This window comes from Molothrus ater, chromosome 8 (genome assembly GCF_012460135.2).
Source record: "Molothrus ater isolate BHLD 08-10-18 breed brown headed cowbird chromosome 8, BPBGC_Mater_1.1, whole genome shotgun sequence".
Taxonomy (NCBI): domain Eukaryota; kingdom Metazoa; phylum Chordata; class Aves; order Passeriformes; family Icteridae; genus Molothrus; species Molothrus ater.
In genome coordinates, this window is record NC_050485.2 from 20,097,053 (window position 1) to 20,114,933 (window position 17,881).

Consider the following 17,881-nt stretch of genomic DNA (forward strand, 5'->3'; position numbering starts at 1 on the left):
GCAGTATATCTCAAACTCAGGATTTGTGTCTGCATTTTAAAATTTCTAAATCTTTGCAAAAGTCAGTAAATTAAAGTTTGGTTTATGCAAATGTCCTGCCTAGCCTTGTAAAAGATCCAGGAGCCTTGCATACAATCCTGTTAGACTCTTCTAGGAAAGATGATATGCACTAATTTTCAGGTAAAAAAATTCAGCAATAGGTTGCTTACACATGGGATATTTAATCTATTTAATTGGTGTTTAAGACTATCAAAAGTAATATTGGATTTTCAGGCAGTCTAGGCAGTGCAGCTCCCTTTGAGATAGATAGCAAATTTTCAGAATTTATACCTCATGAAATCAATTCCAATCATAAAAAAAATTAGAACAAGGGTTCTAATTTTATGCACATTAATTTCTAAAAGACAGACATATTATTTTATCAACATCCACCCTGAAAACCTCTGCAGATGCATAGAATTAACAAAGAACAGCAGTGTTCTGTTCTCAAAAATAGCTACATGCAGATTTGTAAAAACATTGTTTAAAACTTCCTATAGCATGTAGGAAAATGCAACTTGAAAGTCAAAGATTAAGTATTTTACATATTATTAAGTATTTTTCTTGGTACCTCTCCAAAGGTTAATTCTAAATCACTGAACAGAATAAAATAAGAAAACAAACAATCGATTGAAATGGGTAGAAAGAAGGAAAACCTTTTTGTCAGCCTCTCATCTTGCAAGGTCCAGGAAAAGACTCCTGTAAGGAAATAAAATAAAATAAAATAAAATAAATAAAATTCAAACTTTAAACATACAAGACTTCAAACTATATTGTCCCTCAAATAGGTGCTTCTATGAACCATAACAAAGGAAAATCTTTCCCAGCTCAACTGCTGAAAGCAACATGCAAGTAACATACCTTTGTTTCACAAGGACAAAATAAATAAACCTGATCAAGTTATTTTTAATCGTTTCCAATAAGTCTTCAGCATTTTTTTCCTTAGTCATATAACCACTAGCAAAATTCACTTTTACCTGTTTTGACCTTATCTGGAAATACTCTTACCTTTCAATCAAATATTGATTTATCAAGTAGCATTCCTCAATGCCAATTTCCATCAGTGTAATTCATAAATGTCGTTTTGATTAAAGAGTAGATACAACTGTGTGTTGTTAAGAACAACACATGCAGAACTTAACAGATAGTTTAGAAATTCTAAGCTTTAGAGATGCTGCTGGCTGGCAGGAGCTGTTACTCACGTGATTTTGGGAGAAGTGTGGGTTCTATTAACTCACCTTACCCTCGGGGAAGAACCAGCATGCTACATATAAATCATGGCTTTTTACTCCAGGACCAAAGCACAGCACCTTCTAAATTGTGTGTGATTTTTTGAAGAGAGACCTGGTCAAATATTTTTCTTTTAAATAACAGGCTAACCAAGAGGACGAATATGAAATACCCTTCCTCCTGTCTGGGTGCAGCTCCCCAGCACAAACTATGCTCATGTGGGGAGCTGGAATGAGGACCTGGTCTGGCCAAAAAGCAATTCGTTTTTTGATAGGTAATTTTTCAACAAAATCAGTTCCGGACCCGGCATAACAAGAGGGGTGGGGGCTCGGGCTGCAGCACCTAAACAGCAACCACAGCCTCAGCATGTGCCCACCCCAGCCTCTGCTGAGCAGGCAAAGCTGCACTCACAGCAGAGCTCACCTGAAACTGGTCTGCAGCCAGCATCCAAGCTGTCAAAATACAGCTGCATACAGGAGATTAGCAGGGGTTGTAAAACCTGCTCAAGAAGTTGGGCAAATATTTCAGCAATTAACCCACACTGAGCTCCGTTTTACTGTAGCTGCACTGCTAGCATTTCTCAGGATAGCTGGTTTAAAGCTAGCTCCAGGATGCCTAAATTGCACAGCAGTGACAGACTGCTTAGCTACAGAGATAAATTATTACAGGGGCAGTACCTAACATAGGTTATGTTGTCATGATTTACAGCAGCTGAGGATGTGCCCCCAGATGTCCAGACAAAACCAAATTAAGTATATGATTTTTTTTCTTCTCCAAACATAAAAGCCATGCAAACTTGACTCAAAACCAAAAATTAAAGACTTGCATGTATGACCTTAGACTTACACTGTGCAAGTATTTGTATTCTCCAGACAGCACTTAGGTCCCTATTCTTTATAAAAATAAAATGTAAACTAAAATAATATGAAGACCATGCAAAAAGTTCCCACATATAAAAGATTTTAATTAAACCCAAACAAAACATTTAAAGAATATCGACATCTATTTGGATTTGGAGAACATTTTGATGTTACAGAAGAAAATGTTAGTAAAGAATACTAAGATAAGAGTCCTGCTGTTCTCCAGACTCCAGATCACCTCCAAATCAGGATCAAGGTTTGCAATTTTCCATTACTATATTGGCAATAAAGGGGTTTAAACTAAGGTTATTCATCAAGTCCCTGAGAAACATAATGGTACAAGAAATTTGCACAGGAGAAAATATTTAAGATTTTAAACACTGTCAAGATGACTCAGATGCAATTTAAAAAGAATGCTTTTTGGGGCCACAAAAAATTGAGTACAAAAAATTATTGATAGTTATACTTGTACGTAGGCTGTATCTAAAGCCATGTGTCAGACGCCCCCATGTTTAAAATGCTAGCTGGAAACATATCAAATGCATTATAGAAACACCCTTTAAAAAATTCCAAACCTCATAGATGCTATTTTGGGCAACTGGTACCTGCAGCTATTTTGGGCAACTTAGCTTTGTCCTTAATTTTGATCTTGGGAGAACATAATAAAAAAGTGACTGTTTTCCAGAAGTAAACAAAAAATTTAACGATTCTATGTGGTGCTACAAGTGCTCATGACACTGAATTACATTGCTTTACTTTGTAGATGTTTATAGAGCCACCCTATGTTGTTTGACTTTTGAGGGAAGACTAATAGGTGTAGTAAGCTGGGGTGGCCACAAAACCCCTTACGGTTAAGCCAAAATAGGGGTCATGCCTAGGGCATTTTATCTGCCCTGCTTACACACCCCTGGGGAATTGCATCTCAACAGTTGATTCTCTGTTAATCAATTCACATTAGTGCCTGCCTTTTAGTTTTCACTTTGCTGAATTCCAGGAAAGAAGTTCTTAAACCAAATGCATGCTCTCTCTCACCTAGTCAGAGCTGTTGCATTTCAAGGAGAAATAAGCAGATTTTATTTGCTCTACCAGCTGATAAGAGAACCTTCGTAAGTAAAGATTCATAGCTAGCAAGCTCAACACAGAACAAGATTCAGTGGTGTGTTTACACAGGTCAGCACTAATATGGGAGGAGAGGACATTTGTGGATTTTTTTCCTCAACTAGCTCCAGAGAAAAACTTATGTGACATTATTCTGCTTTCCTTTTCTTTCTGATTTACTGGGGCACAACATGATGTGCTTGATAAGGAGACCTGTAGCACTTGCCATCACTCCATGCAGTTTTCAGTGAGCATGTGGTTTTGTACTGTTCTTGCATTTACAGCTAAAATTTATAACAATTAGCTACTCACAATAAGCAACTACATGTGAAGGAGGGAAGAGTTATGGACAAAAAAATAGCAAATACCTCATTCACAGAAGCAGATCTGGCTTTACATCCAAACCGTAGAGCCACGTCCATTAAGTTACTCTCTAGCATACACACAGATCTTCATACAGAGGATCATCAAAAATAAACTTTATTATCAAACTTAAAATTCACACATTAAACATACAATCTAGACACAAATAATACTGAAAACATTCTCAAACAATAACCATTTCAGGTAATTTGGATGAGTAGCTGGTTGCCATTGTTTTGAATGCTTTTCGGATATTTCTTATACATACGCCATCCTGAAATGTCTTTGAATGCTTAGCTGGCCAGTTTTCAATGATATTTTTAAATAGGGGAAAATTTATTTCTATAGAAATAACATTATCTAATTATGAATCAGAGACCCATAATTGTAGTGCTGGGGGAAAAATATCATAGCCTCTTGAAATACTTAGAAGACATAAATAACTATTGTACATTTACAAGTTTTAAATATTTAAAGGCCTTTGTTACTATAAAAAGTTACTATGTACATATTAAATGCTATATAGGAATCCATTTGGAGGGTTGAGCTCTCAGATTTGGCCACTGAAACCGATGAATTTGGTAGGCAGATTGTCCACAGGGTACACTATGGGGCCCGTTTTCATTGTAGGAGGTCCATTCAGCAGCTGCCAGTCACAGCTCCGAGCCAACTCCACTGTAAATATTTTTAGAAGGACTTTTGCAAACTCTTTGCCCACGCAGCTCCTCAAGCCCCCACCGAAAGGAATGAAACTGAACCTAGAGGAATCCTCTGGAGATGGAGACATGAAGCGATCTGGGTTAAATTCTTCCTTGTTGGTAAAGAGGTCTGCCACATCATGTGTATCACAGATACTGTAAATAACATTCCAACCTTTAGGGATTTGGTAACCCTATAAAAAAGAACAGAAAGGAGATGTGGAGCACCTTGCTGTGTTAAATAAAGTGAAGTGACAGAACAGGACACATCAGTGAACCCCACCTCCCCTCCTGGCTTCCTGCAGGTCACTCTAAGGCAGACAGGCTACATGAACACAAAATACTTTGCAGCTGCTCTGAGTTGTGCCCAAACCTTGCTTACATTTAGCTCAAGGGTCTTGAGTGCAATCCGAAATCCTCCGGGAACAGGCGGGCTCAGCCTGAGGGTCTCTTTGATGACGCAGCCTGTGTACTTCAGCTGCTCCAAGACCTCCATGTCCAGCTGCTTCTCTTGGTTGGAATTGCACAGTAACCCCTAGAAAGGAAAATGCTGCCATGACATCCATGAACCACGCAGCCAGGGCTCCTGGCACTGCAAAGCAGCTGCCCCTCAGCTACAAGCAGTACTTTCCTGCCACCCCTAAAAGCTGGACACCACCTGGGTCAAAGGGAGCCCTATCTGGGATACCTGTCCTGGAGGTACCTTCCTCCCACTGCCCCCTCCTGTCAAATGCCTCTGGGGAAGACACAAACCTTGACCTGCAGCTCTTTCCTCACTTTCTGCAGGACTTCATGGTGGAGCCCTAGGAAGGCAATCAGTGACGTGGCAGCACTAGCAGTGGTTTCATGGCCCCCGAACAGCAGCTCTGTGGCAGACTCCTTCAGCTCCTTACGCAAAGGACAGAAGAGGCATAAACCAGACCTTGAACACTGTACCAGGCCCACTCATCCACTGCAATGCTGTACATCATTCCCAAACTGGAACAGACACCCAGGGGTCTGGACGGAGATGGTTGGTGGTGCTTATACTCCTTGGGAACCTGTCTTCCCATCCAACAGCCTGACTGCAGCCTCTGCATCCTAGTGCTCAATACTAGCAGATTTATTTCATGGAGAAAGAGAGCATCTCCTGCTCTCCCTTTTGTCCCCACAAGGTAAGTGTGACATTCTTAGGGGGCATGAGGGAAAGAGATAAATCCGGGGGAACCTTACCTGCATGTTGAGCTGCTCGCCGTTACCCTGTGTGTGTTCCATCAGCAGCTGCAGGGCATCCTTGTAGCCCCCCTCAGGCTCCTTGCGGGCCATCTTGGCACGGATGTTCTCCTCGATCTTGGCATGGATGATGTTGCGTGCCCGCAAGCCCTGACCAAGCAGGAGGGAGAGCAGTTTGGGTCTCAGACTGTACTGCCATCCCTGCCCCCCGATTCCCGTGCCCTGGCCGCAGGGGCACCTCTTCCCTGCTGGCCCGCCGTGAGCCTTACCCGGTAGAGCCCACTGAAGGGCACATCGATGGGCAGGGAGAAGAGGTTGCGGATCATCTCCTCGAAGGCCTCGACCAGCTGCTGCTCGCCGTCGGGGCTGGCCTGGCGGGGCTGGAAGCCCAGCAGGATTCTCATGGCAATGCGAAACATGAGGCGCTTCACCTCGGGGTACACGAGCAGGCAGGGCCCGGCGGCGCCCAGCCACCGCGCCAGGCAGGCGCTCACCTCCTCCTGGATGACGGGCACGTAGTGCTGCAGGGCGTCCCGGGAGAAGGCCCGCATGATCACCTGCCCGGGGGGACGAGGAGGAACGGGACAGAGGCTCAGCCGCCGCGCCCCAGGCGACCGCGCCCGCTCCCCGCCCGCCGTCGGCCCGTACCTTTTTGCGGTGCTTGTGCTGCCCGTTGTGGAGGTTGGAGAGGCAGCCCGAGCCTAGGATGGTCCGCACCGAGGCGGGCCACTGCACGGAGACGAGCCGGTGCTCGCCCAGCAGAATGTGCCGCACGTTCTCGGCGCCCATCACCCGTACCGTGGGCCGCCCAAAGAGGTGAGTCTTGTAGATGAAGCCGTATTTCCTGCGTTTCATCTGCAGGAATTTCCGCCTCTAGACAGGAGATGAGAGGGGGGAAACGATAAATAAATTTTAGACAGCATAAGAGGAAGAGGCAGGGAGAGCAGCTCTTTCCCACCTGGGCACGGAAGCCTGTCAAAGTTGCCGCTCATCTCCCTCCCCTGCAGCCCGAGGAGCTCTGGCTCCAGAGAAGCGCCTCTCCGTTCCCCGCGCCATCGCCTGGCCTTACCTGCAGCACCAGCTGCAGCGTCTCCCCGAAGAAGGGGAGCCCCATGGTGCCCGGGGGCAGCGGGAGCGGGCAGCTGGGGTCGCGGCTGCTCACGCAGTACAGGTCCCAGAGCTTGACGGCAGCCAGAAAGAGTAGCAGGGGCAGCAGAAAGGTGCACAGGGCGCTGGCGACTAGGGCGGAGAAGCCCATGACTGGGGAGCGACTCCCACCCAGCCCCCCGGGAGCTCTGAGTGCGCGGGCTGGGCTCGCCGCGGGCCGCCTTTTATACCCTTCCCAGGTTGCTGCCCACCCCTACCTTGGTCCGATAAATTAGTTCACCCAAAGTTCATCTTTAATTGCGGATTGCGGCCTGGCTCCTCCCCTCGAAATCTTTAACTATTTGCTTTGCGTAGTGCATCCTACCCGCCGCAGACGGCTGCCGGGGAAGGAAAGGTGCTGTCGGGGGCGCCGGCAGCGGCTCCGGGCTCGCTGACCGTGCACCGCGCTCGGTGAGTGGGCTGCGGAACGCCGCCGACAGCTGACAGCCGGTGGTCGGCCACCACCGCCTCCTCGTCTCGGATTTATCACCGATGCTCGTTCGAGACCAGCGGCTGCACCCAGAAATTCCCGCGCCGGCACCCGGCGGCCCGGCTGTCCGGTCACCTACCCAGCGGCGCTGCCGCCCGGCGCCGATGCGCTCTGCGGAGCTCCTTCGTCCGCCCGCCACCGTTGTCGGCTGGGAACGGCGATGTAGAGGCCGGACCCGGGAGACACCGGGCCGGGACCGTGGGGCGGCCGGAGCGGACGGTCCCCCGCGCTGGGACAGCCCGGAGACCCTCTGAGCAGAGCCGCCGGGGCATCGGCGGAGGAGCCTCCGCTGTCCCCTGGTTCACCTCGAAAGGCATGGCTTGTATTTCTGCCGGCCGTGGAGCAAGGAGCCGCCAGCAGCAATCCGTCTCAGCCTTCCGATGCAGGTTCAAGCGCGGGTCACCGAGGGAAAAGAAGGTGAGCGCGGAAAGGAAACACCAAACTCGCCGTTCCCAGCTCCTCTCCCCGGGATCCACTGCCCACCCTCGCCTGAGGCTCTCCGGCATCCCGTCGGGGCTGCCGCGGCCGGGAAGAGGCGGTCGGCACGGCCGGGCACCCCGCCTGCAGCCGCGGCGCGGAGGGGCGGGCGGGCACCGGCGCTGCTCTCCGGACGGGAGCGGCGGCTCCGGGCAGGAGGAGCGCGGCGGGAGCGGGGCGGCGGGAGGGCGGCGCTGGCTGGGGCGGCTGCTGCTGCTGCTGCCGGCGCAGGAGCCGCCGGGGAAGGGGCGCCCGGCGCGGACCGCGGCTGCGGGGCGCGGAGCTCTCCGCCGACCACGGCTGCGGCCAATACACTTTTTTTTTTCTTTACTGTTTTTATCTTTTCCCTCCCTGTTACTTTTGCATTCTTGTTCCCTCAATAACCTCAATAAACCTCAGCTCAATAAACGCTGGAAGTTTTGTGTGTGCGTCTGTGTAGGGGAGAGGGAGATGTCGCTTTTAATTATTATTTTTCTAACAAGCAACGCATCACACGAGACCCGCCCTCCTCTTACGATGCCTTGTTGGAGCGGGGCTCCCGCCTCCGCAGCCCCTTGCCCAGGAGGGAGCCCCCCGGAGGGTACTGCCCCGGTAGCCCCTCGGGGTTCGCCGCGGGCCCGGCCGGCGCTGGCCGGGAGCGGCGGCCGCGCCCTGACCCGGCGCTCTCCCCTTGCCGGGCACTGACCTGCTTGTGACCTACAACACGGACCGTGACATCTGCGTGAACCCGGCCGGCAACCGCGCCAAGTTCACTGTCTATCAAAATAACGAGATACGGTGGCCTGAGCAGCGATAATTGCCACAGGAAGGCTTTATTATCTTTCCAGCTGTGTATTCCCCAGCCATCGGCTTGAAAAGAATCAAATGGTAAAGAGTGAAAGGGATAATTAAAAACATCTTGGAAGGGGGTCAAGAAATTAACAGCCTAATATGAACAAACTTTGATTACAAGTAACAATTATTACACTTCATTTGTAAATGGTCGTGTTTATCTGCAAACAAAATCAGTTTATCTGTTTCTTTTTGCTTCTTTTTTTTTTTTTTTTTTAACTAGATTCATGTTACATTTTTCAGCGGCTTGCTGGCGCTCAGGGTAATTTTTAAGTGCCCTGCTGGAGGAGCCCTGACCTTCCTGCCCAGGGTGCCGGACGCTGCAGGCCCAGCCCTGCCCAAGTCCTGCCCGCGGTGAGACCCTGAATCGCCTGCAGTCTCAGCCAGCCAGTAGCTCCTGCTAATTAAAGTTAGTCATTGCCACTTGCAGCCACCATCTACTGATTTCACCTCTGATAGGCAAAAAGATTCACCTTTCAGGACAAGGTCAGGAGGGCCAGAGGCTCTGGTTCACTACAGGGTCGACTTGCCAATAGCACTTAACTCAGCCCTGCAGTTCAACCTTTTCCAGATTTGACCTGTCACGTTTGGGAGCCAGGTTTCTGCCCGAGGTAGCGTGGTGGTCACTGCAGTGCCCCAGCATGGCCAGGCAAGGGGGATTGGCCAGGGCAAGGCCATCTCTAGCACCCAAGCAGAATGATGATAGAGTTTCAGGAGCCTGGAGAGCTCCCCAGAGCCTTTCCAAAGGGACACTGTCTTCGTGCTATGTTTTGGCCTTCACAGGCCAAGCTGGTTCTTCACACAGAGCACATGGACACCACATCAGGCTTGGGGTGCTCTGGAGGGACAAGGAGGATTATTTTCCCACTGCATTCACACAGAATGCATGACAGTGGGGAATAGAAGTGAAGCTGAAAGAGTGTTGTTGTGGATCAAGGACCTGTGCCCAGCTCTGTTCTCAGTACACAAACAACAGGACTCACTTTATTTTACATGGGAGAGAAATACCCTGTAGGGGTACTCAAAAGCCATCTACAAGGGTGCCCTCAGCACCCATGTTTAGCCTCGGGTACCACCCCCTGGATAGATGCATGGAACTGCTGTCCTGACACTTTTCCTGGCAGAGCTGGGCTGACAGAGGTGACAGTCAGTCTGGCCAGCCAGCCAGCTACCACAGGGCCTGTGGCACCTTGCAAATGTCCCCTCTGCAATGTGAACAGCATCATCAGGAACAAGGGACTTTGTACCACAAATCAGACACATTCAGAAATTTCTGTTTTCTAAACACTTGTTCCCCAAAGCCCCCTCCCCCTGCTTCAGTCCAATCCCATGAGCAGGTTGTGGCTGGGGAGAACATCCTGGCAGGACCTCAGAGATGGTTTCATGGCAGACCCCAAGCAGCAGCACAGTGCAAAAGCACAACATACACAGCTGCTACTAATGGGTGAACGAGACATATCCTCCTTGTGCCAGCTCTAATGGGAAGTGCATGAATGAGATTAAATATTTACAATAAAAACCACTTTACACCCTATTATTCTAGCTAGAGTTGATGCTGGGGATTGGGCAACTCTGGCTTGTGTTTTCCTGCAGAGCGCCCCACCTCCCTCTTTTTTCATCTAAAAAGCTACAGTGTGCAGGATGTTTGTCCTGCCTCTCCTATAACACACCTACAGGAGATAACTGGGAGTCTTAGCTGTGGGTCTGGGAGTTTTGCTCCCCATCTCTGGTAGCTGGAGGCCTGTATGGGGCAGGGGCTGACTGAGCCCCCATGGCATATGCACCCTGCCAGCATCTTCAGCAGGTTTTGCCCCAGTGCTCAGGAGTGCTCTGCAGGACACCCTACTGCAGCACCCTGCACACCCTACCAGCCTGTACACCAGGAGAGGAAAATAGAAAGACCTTTAAGGTTTTGTTCAGCAGTAACCCAGCAGCATTCCCAGCATGGGGCAGCAGAGACCTGCTCCTGGCAGCTGTGGCAGGGCATCGGCCCCAGGGCTGAGGGGAGCAGTGCACCCCTCACCGGCTCAGGCCTCGTGGCCTTGGCTGGGCTGCAAGGGGTGGAAGTAGAGCTGCAGCCCATCGTCGACAGGGTGCACGATGGGCACGGTCTGCATGCTGGGGTAGCCAGGGGTGGCCAGCTCCCAGCGGGCCGTGCTGACCAGCTCGATGGCCAGCAGCTTGAGGATGGCCTGGGCCAGCTCCTTCCCGATGCAGCTCCGGGCCCCTCCGCCGAAGGGAATGTAGTGGAAGCGGCTCGCAGCCTCGGGCCGGCCGGCGCCAAAGCGCTCGGGGTCAAAGCTGCTGGGGGGGCTCTGGTAGACAGCTGCTGTCTCATGGGTGTCACGGATGCTGTACATGACGCTCCAGCCTTTGGGGATCTGGTATCCCTGGGGAAGGCAGAGAAGAGGGAGGAGAGGACTGTTACATACCTGTGCTACTGGAGGGTGAGCAGAGGGTGCCTGCAGACAGCCCCACTGCACTTCCCACCTGCTCTACAGTTCCTTTTCTCCCCAGCCCAGCTGAGACTCACAGAGGCTGCTGCTGACATTTCCCCTTGAGCTACGCTGCCAAGCACCACCACTGCGCGGGACACAGGGTGCTTGCTCACAACGGCAGGCAGCAGCTCTTAAGCAGCCTGCTGGAGTGCGGGACACTTACATCGAGCTCAAAAGTCTGCAGCGCCGTCCTGTAGCCTCCGGAGACTGGGGGCAGCACTCGCAGCACCTCCTTAATCACACAGTCCAGGTAGCGCAGGCGGCTCAGCTTCTCCAGGCTGATGTCTGCGGTGCAGTGACAGCTTTGCCCTGGGGGTGCCGGGAGCTGGGGGCCGGGGCAGGGGGTGCTCTGGGGGACAGTGGGCTCCAGCACGGCACTGGGCTGGAGGGAATCTTCCTCCGCCGGGGCTGGGGGCTGGCTCTGGTCCTTGTGAATGTCGTTGGCCATGGGGTGGGAAAGTGGTTTCTCTCTGTCCCTGCTCTGGATGGTCAGGGTGTCTAGGCAGGGTCCTGCAGGGCGGCACTCACTCTGCTGGTACAAGTCATGGGACATCAGCTCCTGCCTTATTTTTTCAATCACTGAGGGGTGCTTCAATAGCAGGAGGATCAGGGAGGTGCTAGCACTAGCCGTGGTGAAAAAAGCAGCAAATATGAGCTCAATTGCTGATTCCTGGGAGAGGAATGAAAATTACAAGTTTGAATAACATTTCAAAGAAATTGTGTCTCAGACTGTTCTCACCTTTTGCAGGTTTCGCCCCTGTGCAGGGGGCCCTGGCCCCCACTCTGCTCTCCCCAAACCCACACCCATCCTGGGTTGGCAGGGACCAAAGCATTTCTGTATGAACTGGACATCCACTTGCCAAGTGACTGCTGCAGAAGCACAGCTGGAATGAGTACACATTACCTCCAATCCAGCTCTTCTGAGCTTTCTCACAAGATTTACCAATTTTAAGGCAGCGCTTTACCATGCATTATAGCACATTGAGTGAAGTCCATTTCAAGTATTATGCTTTTTATCATCATCTGCCAATTCCCCTCTGCGCCCAACTTTTACTTTTCTGTCCAGGCAGTGGATATGGGCAGTGGTTTATGCACAAATTTTAGGTGTGCTGGCAGCTAAATGGGTTGCATTTGATCCATCTCCAGTTGTGACTGATCTTACCTGGGAGGGGACTCAAGGCAAGAGTCAAAAGCATGAAGGCCTCTCTGCTAGAGCAGGTCAGCCTGGGAAGTGCTGTAGCCAGCAGGGAGCACACACCAGGCAAAGGACTTGCTTGCTTTTCAAGCTGTACAGCCCGAAGCACAGCAGAGTTCCCAAAAGCTCCACAGCAGAGGTATCCATAACAAGTTAGGAAGTTACTCAGCTCAGATACATGGACCACAGCACAGCCAAATCTGTAATGTGTGCCTTGTCCAAGGTCAGGGGTCCCCTCGCAGCCCCCCAGCCTTTTTGGGACTGTCTGCAGGGTCTATATGGAACAGCACATGCCAGGCTGCTGGGGGCTGTTTGCAGCACCCTCTGACCAAGTTTTGCAAATGGTTTCCCAAAAGTTAAGGGTTGCCCATGGCATGACACATCTCTGACAGCAAACATAATGCTCAAACCTACAGCACCATCTGAAGGTGCCAGTGGCTCCACAGCACAGGGCTGGGAGTGCTGAGAGACAAAAGCCAAAGAGAAGGCAAAGGGAGGAGTACCATGAACTGTCCCCCTGGAAGGCCTGGGACCTGACTGGTATTACAGAGCACTAATGGCTCCAGCCCAGGGGCAAAATCCCACAGGGACACAGAGCAGTTTCCTTTCACATGACTGTGCCTGGACTTTAAATTGTTCTGACACAGTCGGTTCTAAAGAGGTGAAGCCACAAACACAGAGAAGAACATTTGAAGACTGAAGGTACTTGGATTCAAATCTGATAAAGTTAGGGATAATGTAACAAAGATGACTCCTTGCTACCATCCCTAGTGCCATATATTGGCTGGTCTAGATGCTTTGCCAAAGTGCAGCTCTCAAGGGCATCTTTCAGCTGAAATAAAACCCCTGGAACAACAGATCCCTGTCAGCCCCTATCACACCTCCTGCAGGCATTAGCAGGAATTTTTACATTCACAAGTAACAGACACAGATGAAAAGAAACCTCTCAGTTCCACCACATGCAATTAAACCCCAAGACATTTCAATAGCATGCAAGGAATTTAGGGCAAGCTCTTAGGTTTGAAATAACAGCCCTTATGCTCTTTGCATCAACCTCTGACAGTGCTGCTGCAGAACGTGTGCCACAGCTGCTGTCACAACTTTCCCTCCCTGCCACTGCAAGGCCAGCAGAACCAGTGACTGGAAGGCAGGATATTCCCAAGCTTCTTCATCAGTACTGTGCCTGTCCTGGGAGGCAGAATGGGCAGCATTACACCCAGCCAGTGACAGCATTATTATACAGGATGGGTTTTTTAAATCTTCCCAAGGTTTAAAATATTTTAAAACAGTATTGTTGGCAAAGCAACATCTTTTTAATGACCTTTACGTTTCAAGGGCCCTGGTGAGTTCATAGCAGCAATACAAATCACAGTGTATTTAGAAAAATTTCTGGGAAAAGTCTCTTTTCAGATCATTTGAACAAAAAGCAGATTAGTAACTAGTTTGCGCCAGTGTCTGAAGTGTTTGTCAAAGACAGATATATCCACAACTCTGAGACAGCTTTGGACTTTTTATTCAATTACACTGCTTCATTAAATGAGACCTCTACTACTGTTTTATTAGGGTGGAGAATATTGCCATAATTGCAAGCATAGGCAGTTCAGTTTGAAAGTAATTTTGTTAAATACAGAAATTTTCTAACCATGAAGGTACATTACAACAAATGAATATATTATAATTTGAATCAGCTGTCCCAAGGTTGCTGCCATGTTACTCAATCTATGTTAGATTTAATATCTCCTTATTCCATTTGTGGTCAGAGTCAGGGATATGATGAGAGATTGTGAAATTATTCTTGCATAATATTAATGTGAATACTAACAGAGATTAATTAATCTTAATCAATCACATTTTGAATCTGTCAATTATTTTTAAGAATCACAGTATAATAAAAATTGTTAGATTAAATAATGTAATAAAATTTATTTAGTAATATGTACTGGTTCTAATTATATCTAATAGTTGTTCAAAGCTTTTCAAATATTTTAGATTTAGAGATTGCATTTTTACAAAATATTTATAAAACATTAGTCTTTAGTAGTAGATAGTTATCCTGAAATACTTAAATAAATAGTAAAACTACCTTTAAACTATACTCAAATACTTTAAAATCATATCCAGCTGCTGTACCCATGCAAAACTGCTTCAAAACTTGTTATATAAATGCAATACCATCTATCATTCACTGATACCATGTGATTTGGAACTATGAATGATGCAGTACTAAAGACTAATTTTTTTCCCAAGACCTTTGGCAAAATACTCATCACATTCACTTGGTGGTTTTGGCTCAGTAAGGATCACTGGGTTCATCCCTATGTCACAGCCATACATCACATTCATCATAGCAACCCACAAGCTACATGATCGGATGAATGAGGAGGTGCTAGGAATGACCTGGAATCCATTGCTGCATCCCTAGACCTATTCTGGTTAATCACCCCAGAAATTTCTGGGCTCACAGCCCTGAGGAGTCCAGTGATGTGATCTACACCCTGCCCTAGGCTGGGTGCTGGGCTGTGTTTGAGAAGCACACAAGTAGCTCTGAATATTTCCAAGAGAGTGTCCTGGAGGTTACTGAGTGCACAGACGTGCAGAGCCTTAACACAGCCACATAACCCTACCAGCATCCTACATCGGGCTAAGGCTGGTGGCCCTGAAGAGGAAAGGTAGAAGGGCATTCATTCCCTTTTAACAGGTCCCTTCTATGGCAAAGAGACACAGGACTACAAGGGCGTAAGAGTGTGCTGAGTGCAGGAGCTGGTGTCCTCACTGCGGCTGGGAGGGGGGCAGGAGCCAGCGGCTGGGGGTGGTCCCCAGCTCCCCACAAGCCTCCTCCTGGCCCTCAGCCCACATCCCTCAAACAGCCACTGAGTCAGGAGTGGCACTGCAAGGCAGAGGCTCTCCTTACCTTTAGCTCCTGCATGGTGAATTCTTTGCCATGCTCCTTGGCACTGTTCATTATGAAATCCAGAGCATCACTGTGGTCTTCTGGGTTGTTTCTCTGCAGTTTTTCCTGTATAGCCTTCTCCATAAACTTATGTAGCATGTCCCGTGCTTTGATTCCCTGTGAGAGGCACACACAGTTCAGGAGAACCTTAGGAACTGTCCCCCTCTCTAGAGAGACCAGGGGAACCCAAGTGTAGCAATCCTTAATCCCAGGACCTGTAACAGCAAGAACTGTTTAATCTGCTGCCCAGCCCCAGAGCCTTGCAAGAGGCAGCAGTCTGGGGGGAAATGCTGCACCTTCTGTTGCCTTGCTGTTGTGAATCAAATGCAACAAGTCCCAAGAAACTCTCTGGGAGGAAAAGACAACAGTAAACCCATGCTACCACGTTCAGAGGCATCTGCACTGGGCAAATCTACAGTTGTGTCAGGTCCAAAGGAAGCTTATTCCAAGGGAAAGAAAGGTAACAAGAAAACTGAGTCCAGACAGCAAGGCACAAATGGTTTTACATGGGAGTAGTGGATAAAGACACATTAATCACAGTCAGCTCATCTTCAGGTGTGTTGCACTCCTGAAGTGCAGTGCAGCAAAACATTCCTGTAAGATCTCAGCAAGTCAAGTGATCAGCAATGCCTTTGCAAAGTGGGATGATGGAGTCACACTGTACGACTCTCTATAAAAATGTCTCCTGCAAAAGCCACAAGGACCAGAAATTTGAAGTTAAAAATAGCCACGGTCAGATATTGGGAAGAAGATATAAAGGCTTAGATTTGAGGTGGGAAGGATTGGACAAAGTAAACAGGGCAGGGAGCGAGGTGAACGACAAGGGGACCTAAAGGCAAGTTGAAGATGTTGGTCTGGGGCCAGACATGCTTTAGCTGACCTGAAAGAGGGCAGGGGGATGAAAGCTCATACTGGTGACAACCTGCAAAGGGAAACTGGACAGGGAAAACAAGAGCTTTGATGAAGAGTAGCAGGGAGGCTGGGGGAGAACTGAGACTGTTTAGGTAAGGTGATCCAACAGGGCAGAGCTCACAGTGGAAATAAGAGATGAGGGAAGACCTGTCTAAAGCAGACAGGAGACTTCAGCTGTGGAGAACCCAAAGATAGAGGAGGGAGGAATGTGAGAGGAAGAATAGTACCCAGGACCTATACCTAGAGCAGGAGTGTGGAGAGGCAGGCAAAGAGGGACAGAGCAGCAGGGAAGAAACTGCAGGCTGAAAGAGGCAGAGGAGACTGTCCCTCTCCCTGGGCTGTCTCTGGGCTGCTGGACTACAAGGGACCGAGGACCATAAGACAGTCTTAAATTCTCAGCCTGCCTGAGTTTCAGAGGAAGTGCTAAGCTGAGGTGTGCTGTGCCCACCTGTCTTTGTGCTTATGCCCACAGATGCCTCTGCCATGGGCTGACATGAGTTCAGATGGGATAGGGTCAGACATGATGGACTCACCAGAGGCAACATATGGGATGAGGGAGAAGAGGAGCCCTATGCTGAATAATGAGCTGGAGCCAGTGCCCAGAGGTGTTGGAAGCCAGCCAAAAGCAGGTGAGAAGTGCAGAGAGAAGGGGAAATGGCTGGGGTAGGTAAGACACCACACCCTGACCTAGAATGGGGTGTTGCAGAAGTCCTGGCCCATCAGAAATGTCCCTTGGTGGACCTAAGGACAGGGGGTCTGTGCCGCCAGGGCCCAGGCCCTGCCCCCGGGCAGAGGGAGCAGTGCAGGCGGCAGTACCTTGCGCAGCCCACTGAAGGGTAGGTTGAGGGGCAGGGAGAAGAGGTTCTCCACCAGCTGTTCAAAAGTTTTGGCCAGATCCTTGAACTGCTTTTCCTCCAGGCAGAGCCCCAGCAGAATCCGAGCTGCAATGCGGAAAGTTAAGGTTTTAGCGGAGGAATAAACTGCGATAGAGCCTGGCTCCATGCACCAGCCCCGCAGCTCCCAGCTCACAACCTTCTGGATCCGCGGCAGGTAGCTCTCCAGGGCGGCACGGCTGAAGACTCTGGCCAGGATCTAGGAGGAGAAGGGGGAAGAGAGGCAGGTAGTTAAAGCAGGGGGGGCACACATGCCACCGAGGCCAGGCCTGGGCGCTGCCTGGGCTGTGTGCCCTGTCGGGGTGGCTGTGAGGCTCACCTTGCGGCGCTGGCGGTGCAGGTCACCAGTGGAGCTGAGCAGAGTGTGCGAGCCCAGGATGATCTGGGTGCTTTGGGGCCACTGTGTGCTGACCAACGTGTGCTCACCCAGCAGAATCTTGCGGATGTTCTCAGCGCCTGTCACCCGCACCACAGGCCGGCCCAGGAGGTGGGTCTTGAAGACATTTCCGTACCGCTCCCGCCGAGAGCTGTGGAAGCGGGAGCCCTGGGGACGAGCTGCGGGTCAGCCCGTGGCTCCCGCCAGCGCCTTCCACCCCGCCCCGTCCCCCGGCGCCTCACCTGGAGCAGCCAGTGCAGAGTCTCCCCGAAGAAGGGCCAGCCCATGGAGCCCTTGGGCAAGGGCAGGGCGCTGGCGCGGTCCCGGCTGAGGCTCCAGCGCAGCGCCCACAGGTGCCGGCACAGGGTGATCAGCAGAGCCAGGGCCAGCAGCACCAGCGCCGCCGCCTCGGGCCAGGAGGGCCCGGCCGGCATCCTGCTCCGGTGGCGGGGACGGGCCGGGTGCGGCTGTCAGGCTCGGGGCCCCGGCGCCCCGCGACCGACTCGGCTACGGGCGCTGCGCGACGGGCCCTGCCGACTGCTGCCCGCCCGGCCCCGCTCGCCTCCTGCTGCCGGTTCGCCCCTCGGCCACATTTATATAGATATTGGCCACT

At 50.3% G+C, this 17,881-nt stretch overlaps 2 protein-coding genes across 2 annotated transcripts; both read right to left on the reverse strand.

The window, feature by feature from the left end:
- Positions 1–3,691: 3,691 nt before the first annotated feature.
- On the reverse strand, positions 3,692–6,885 carry LOC118688238 (cytochrome P450 26A1). Its single transcript, XM_036385683.1, has 7 exons — positions 6,570–6,885; positions 6,149–6,373; positions 5,770–6,057; positions 5,501–5,650; positions 5,042–5,176; positions 4,671–4,823; positions 3,692–4,482 (listed from the first exon to the last, which is right to left on the reverse strand). The coding sequence occupies exons 1-7, from the start codon at positions 6,756–6,758 to the stop codon at positions 4,141–4,143; spliced, it is 1,482 nt and encodes a 493-aa protein (XP_036241576.1). The 5' UTR covers positions 6,759–6,885; the 3' UTR covers positions 3,692–4,140.
- A 3,586-nt stretch (positions 6,886–10,471) lies between these two features.
- On the reverse strand, positions 10,472–17,702 carry LOC118688360 (cytochrome P450 26C1). Its single transcript, XM_036385869.1, has 6 exons — positions 17,511–17,702; positions 17,212–17,436; positions 16,816–17,091; positions 15,049–15,204; positions 11,106–11,612; positions 10,472–10,834 (listed from the first exon to the last, which is right to left on the reverse strand). Exons 1-6 carry the CDS (start codon positions 17,700–17,702, stop codon positions 10,472–10,474), a joined length of 1,719 nt encoding a protein of 572 aa, XP_036241762.1.
- Positions 17,703–17,881: the final 179 nt, after the last annotated feature.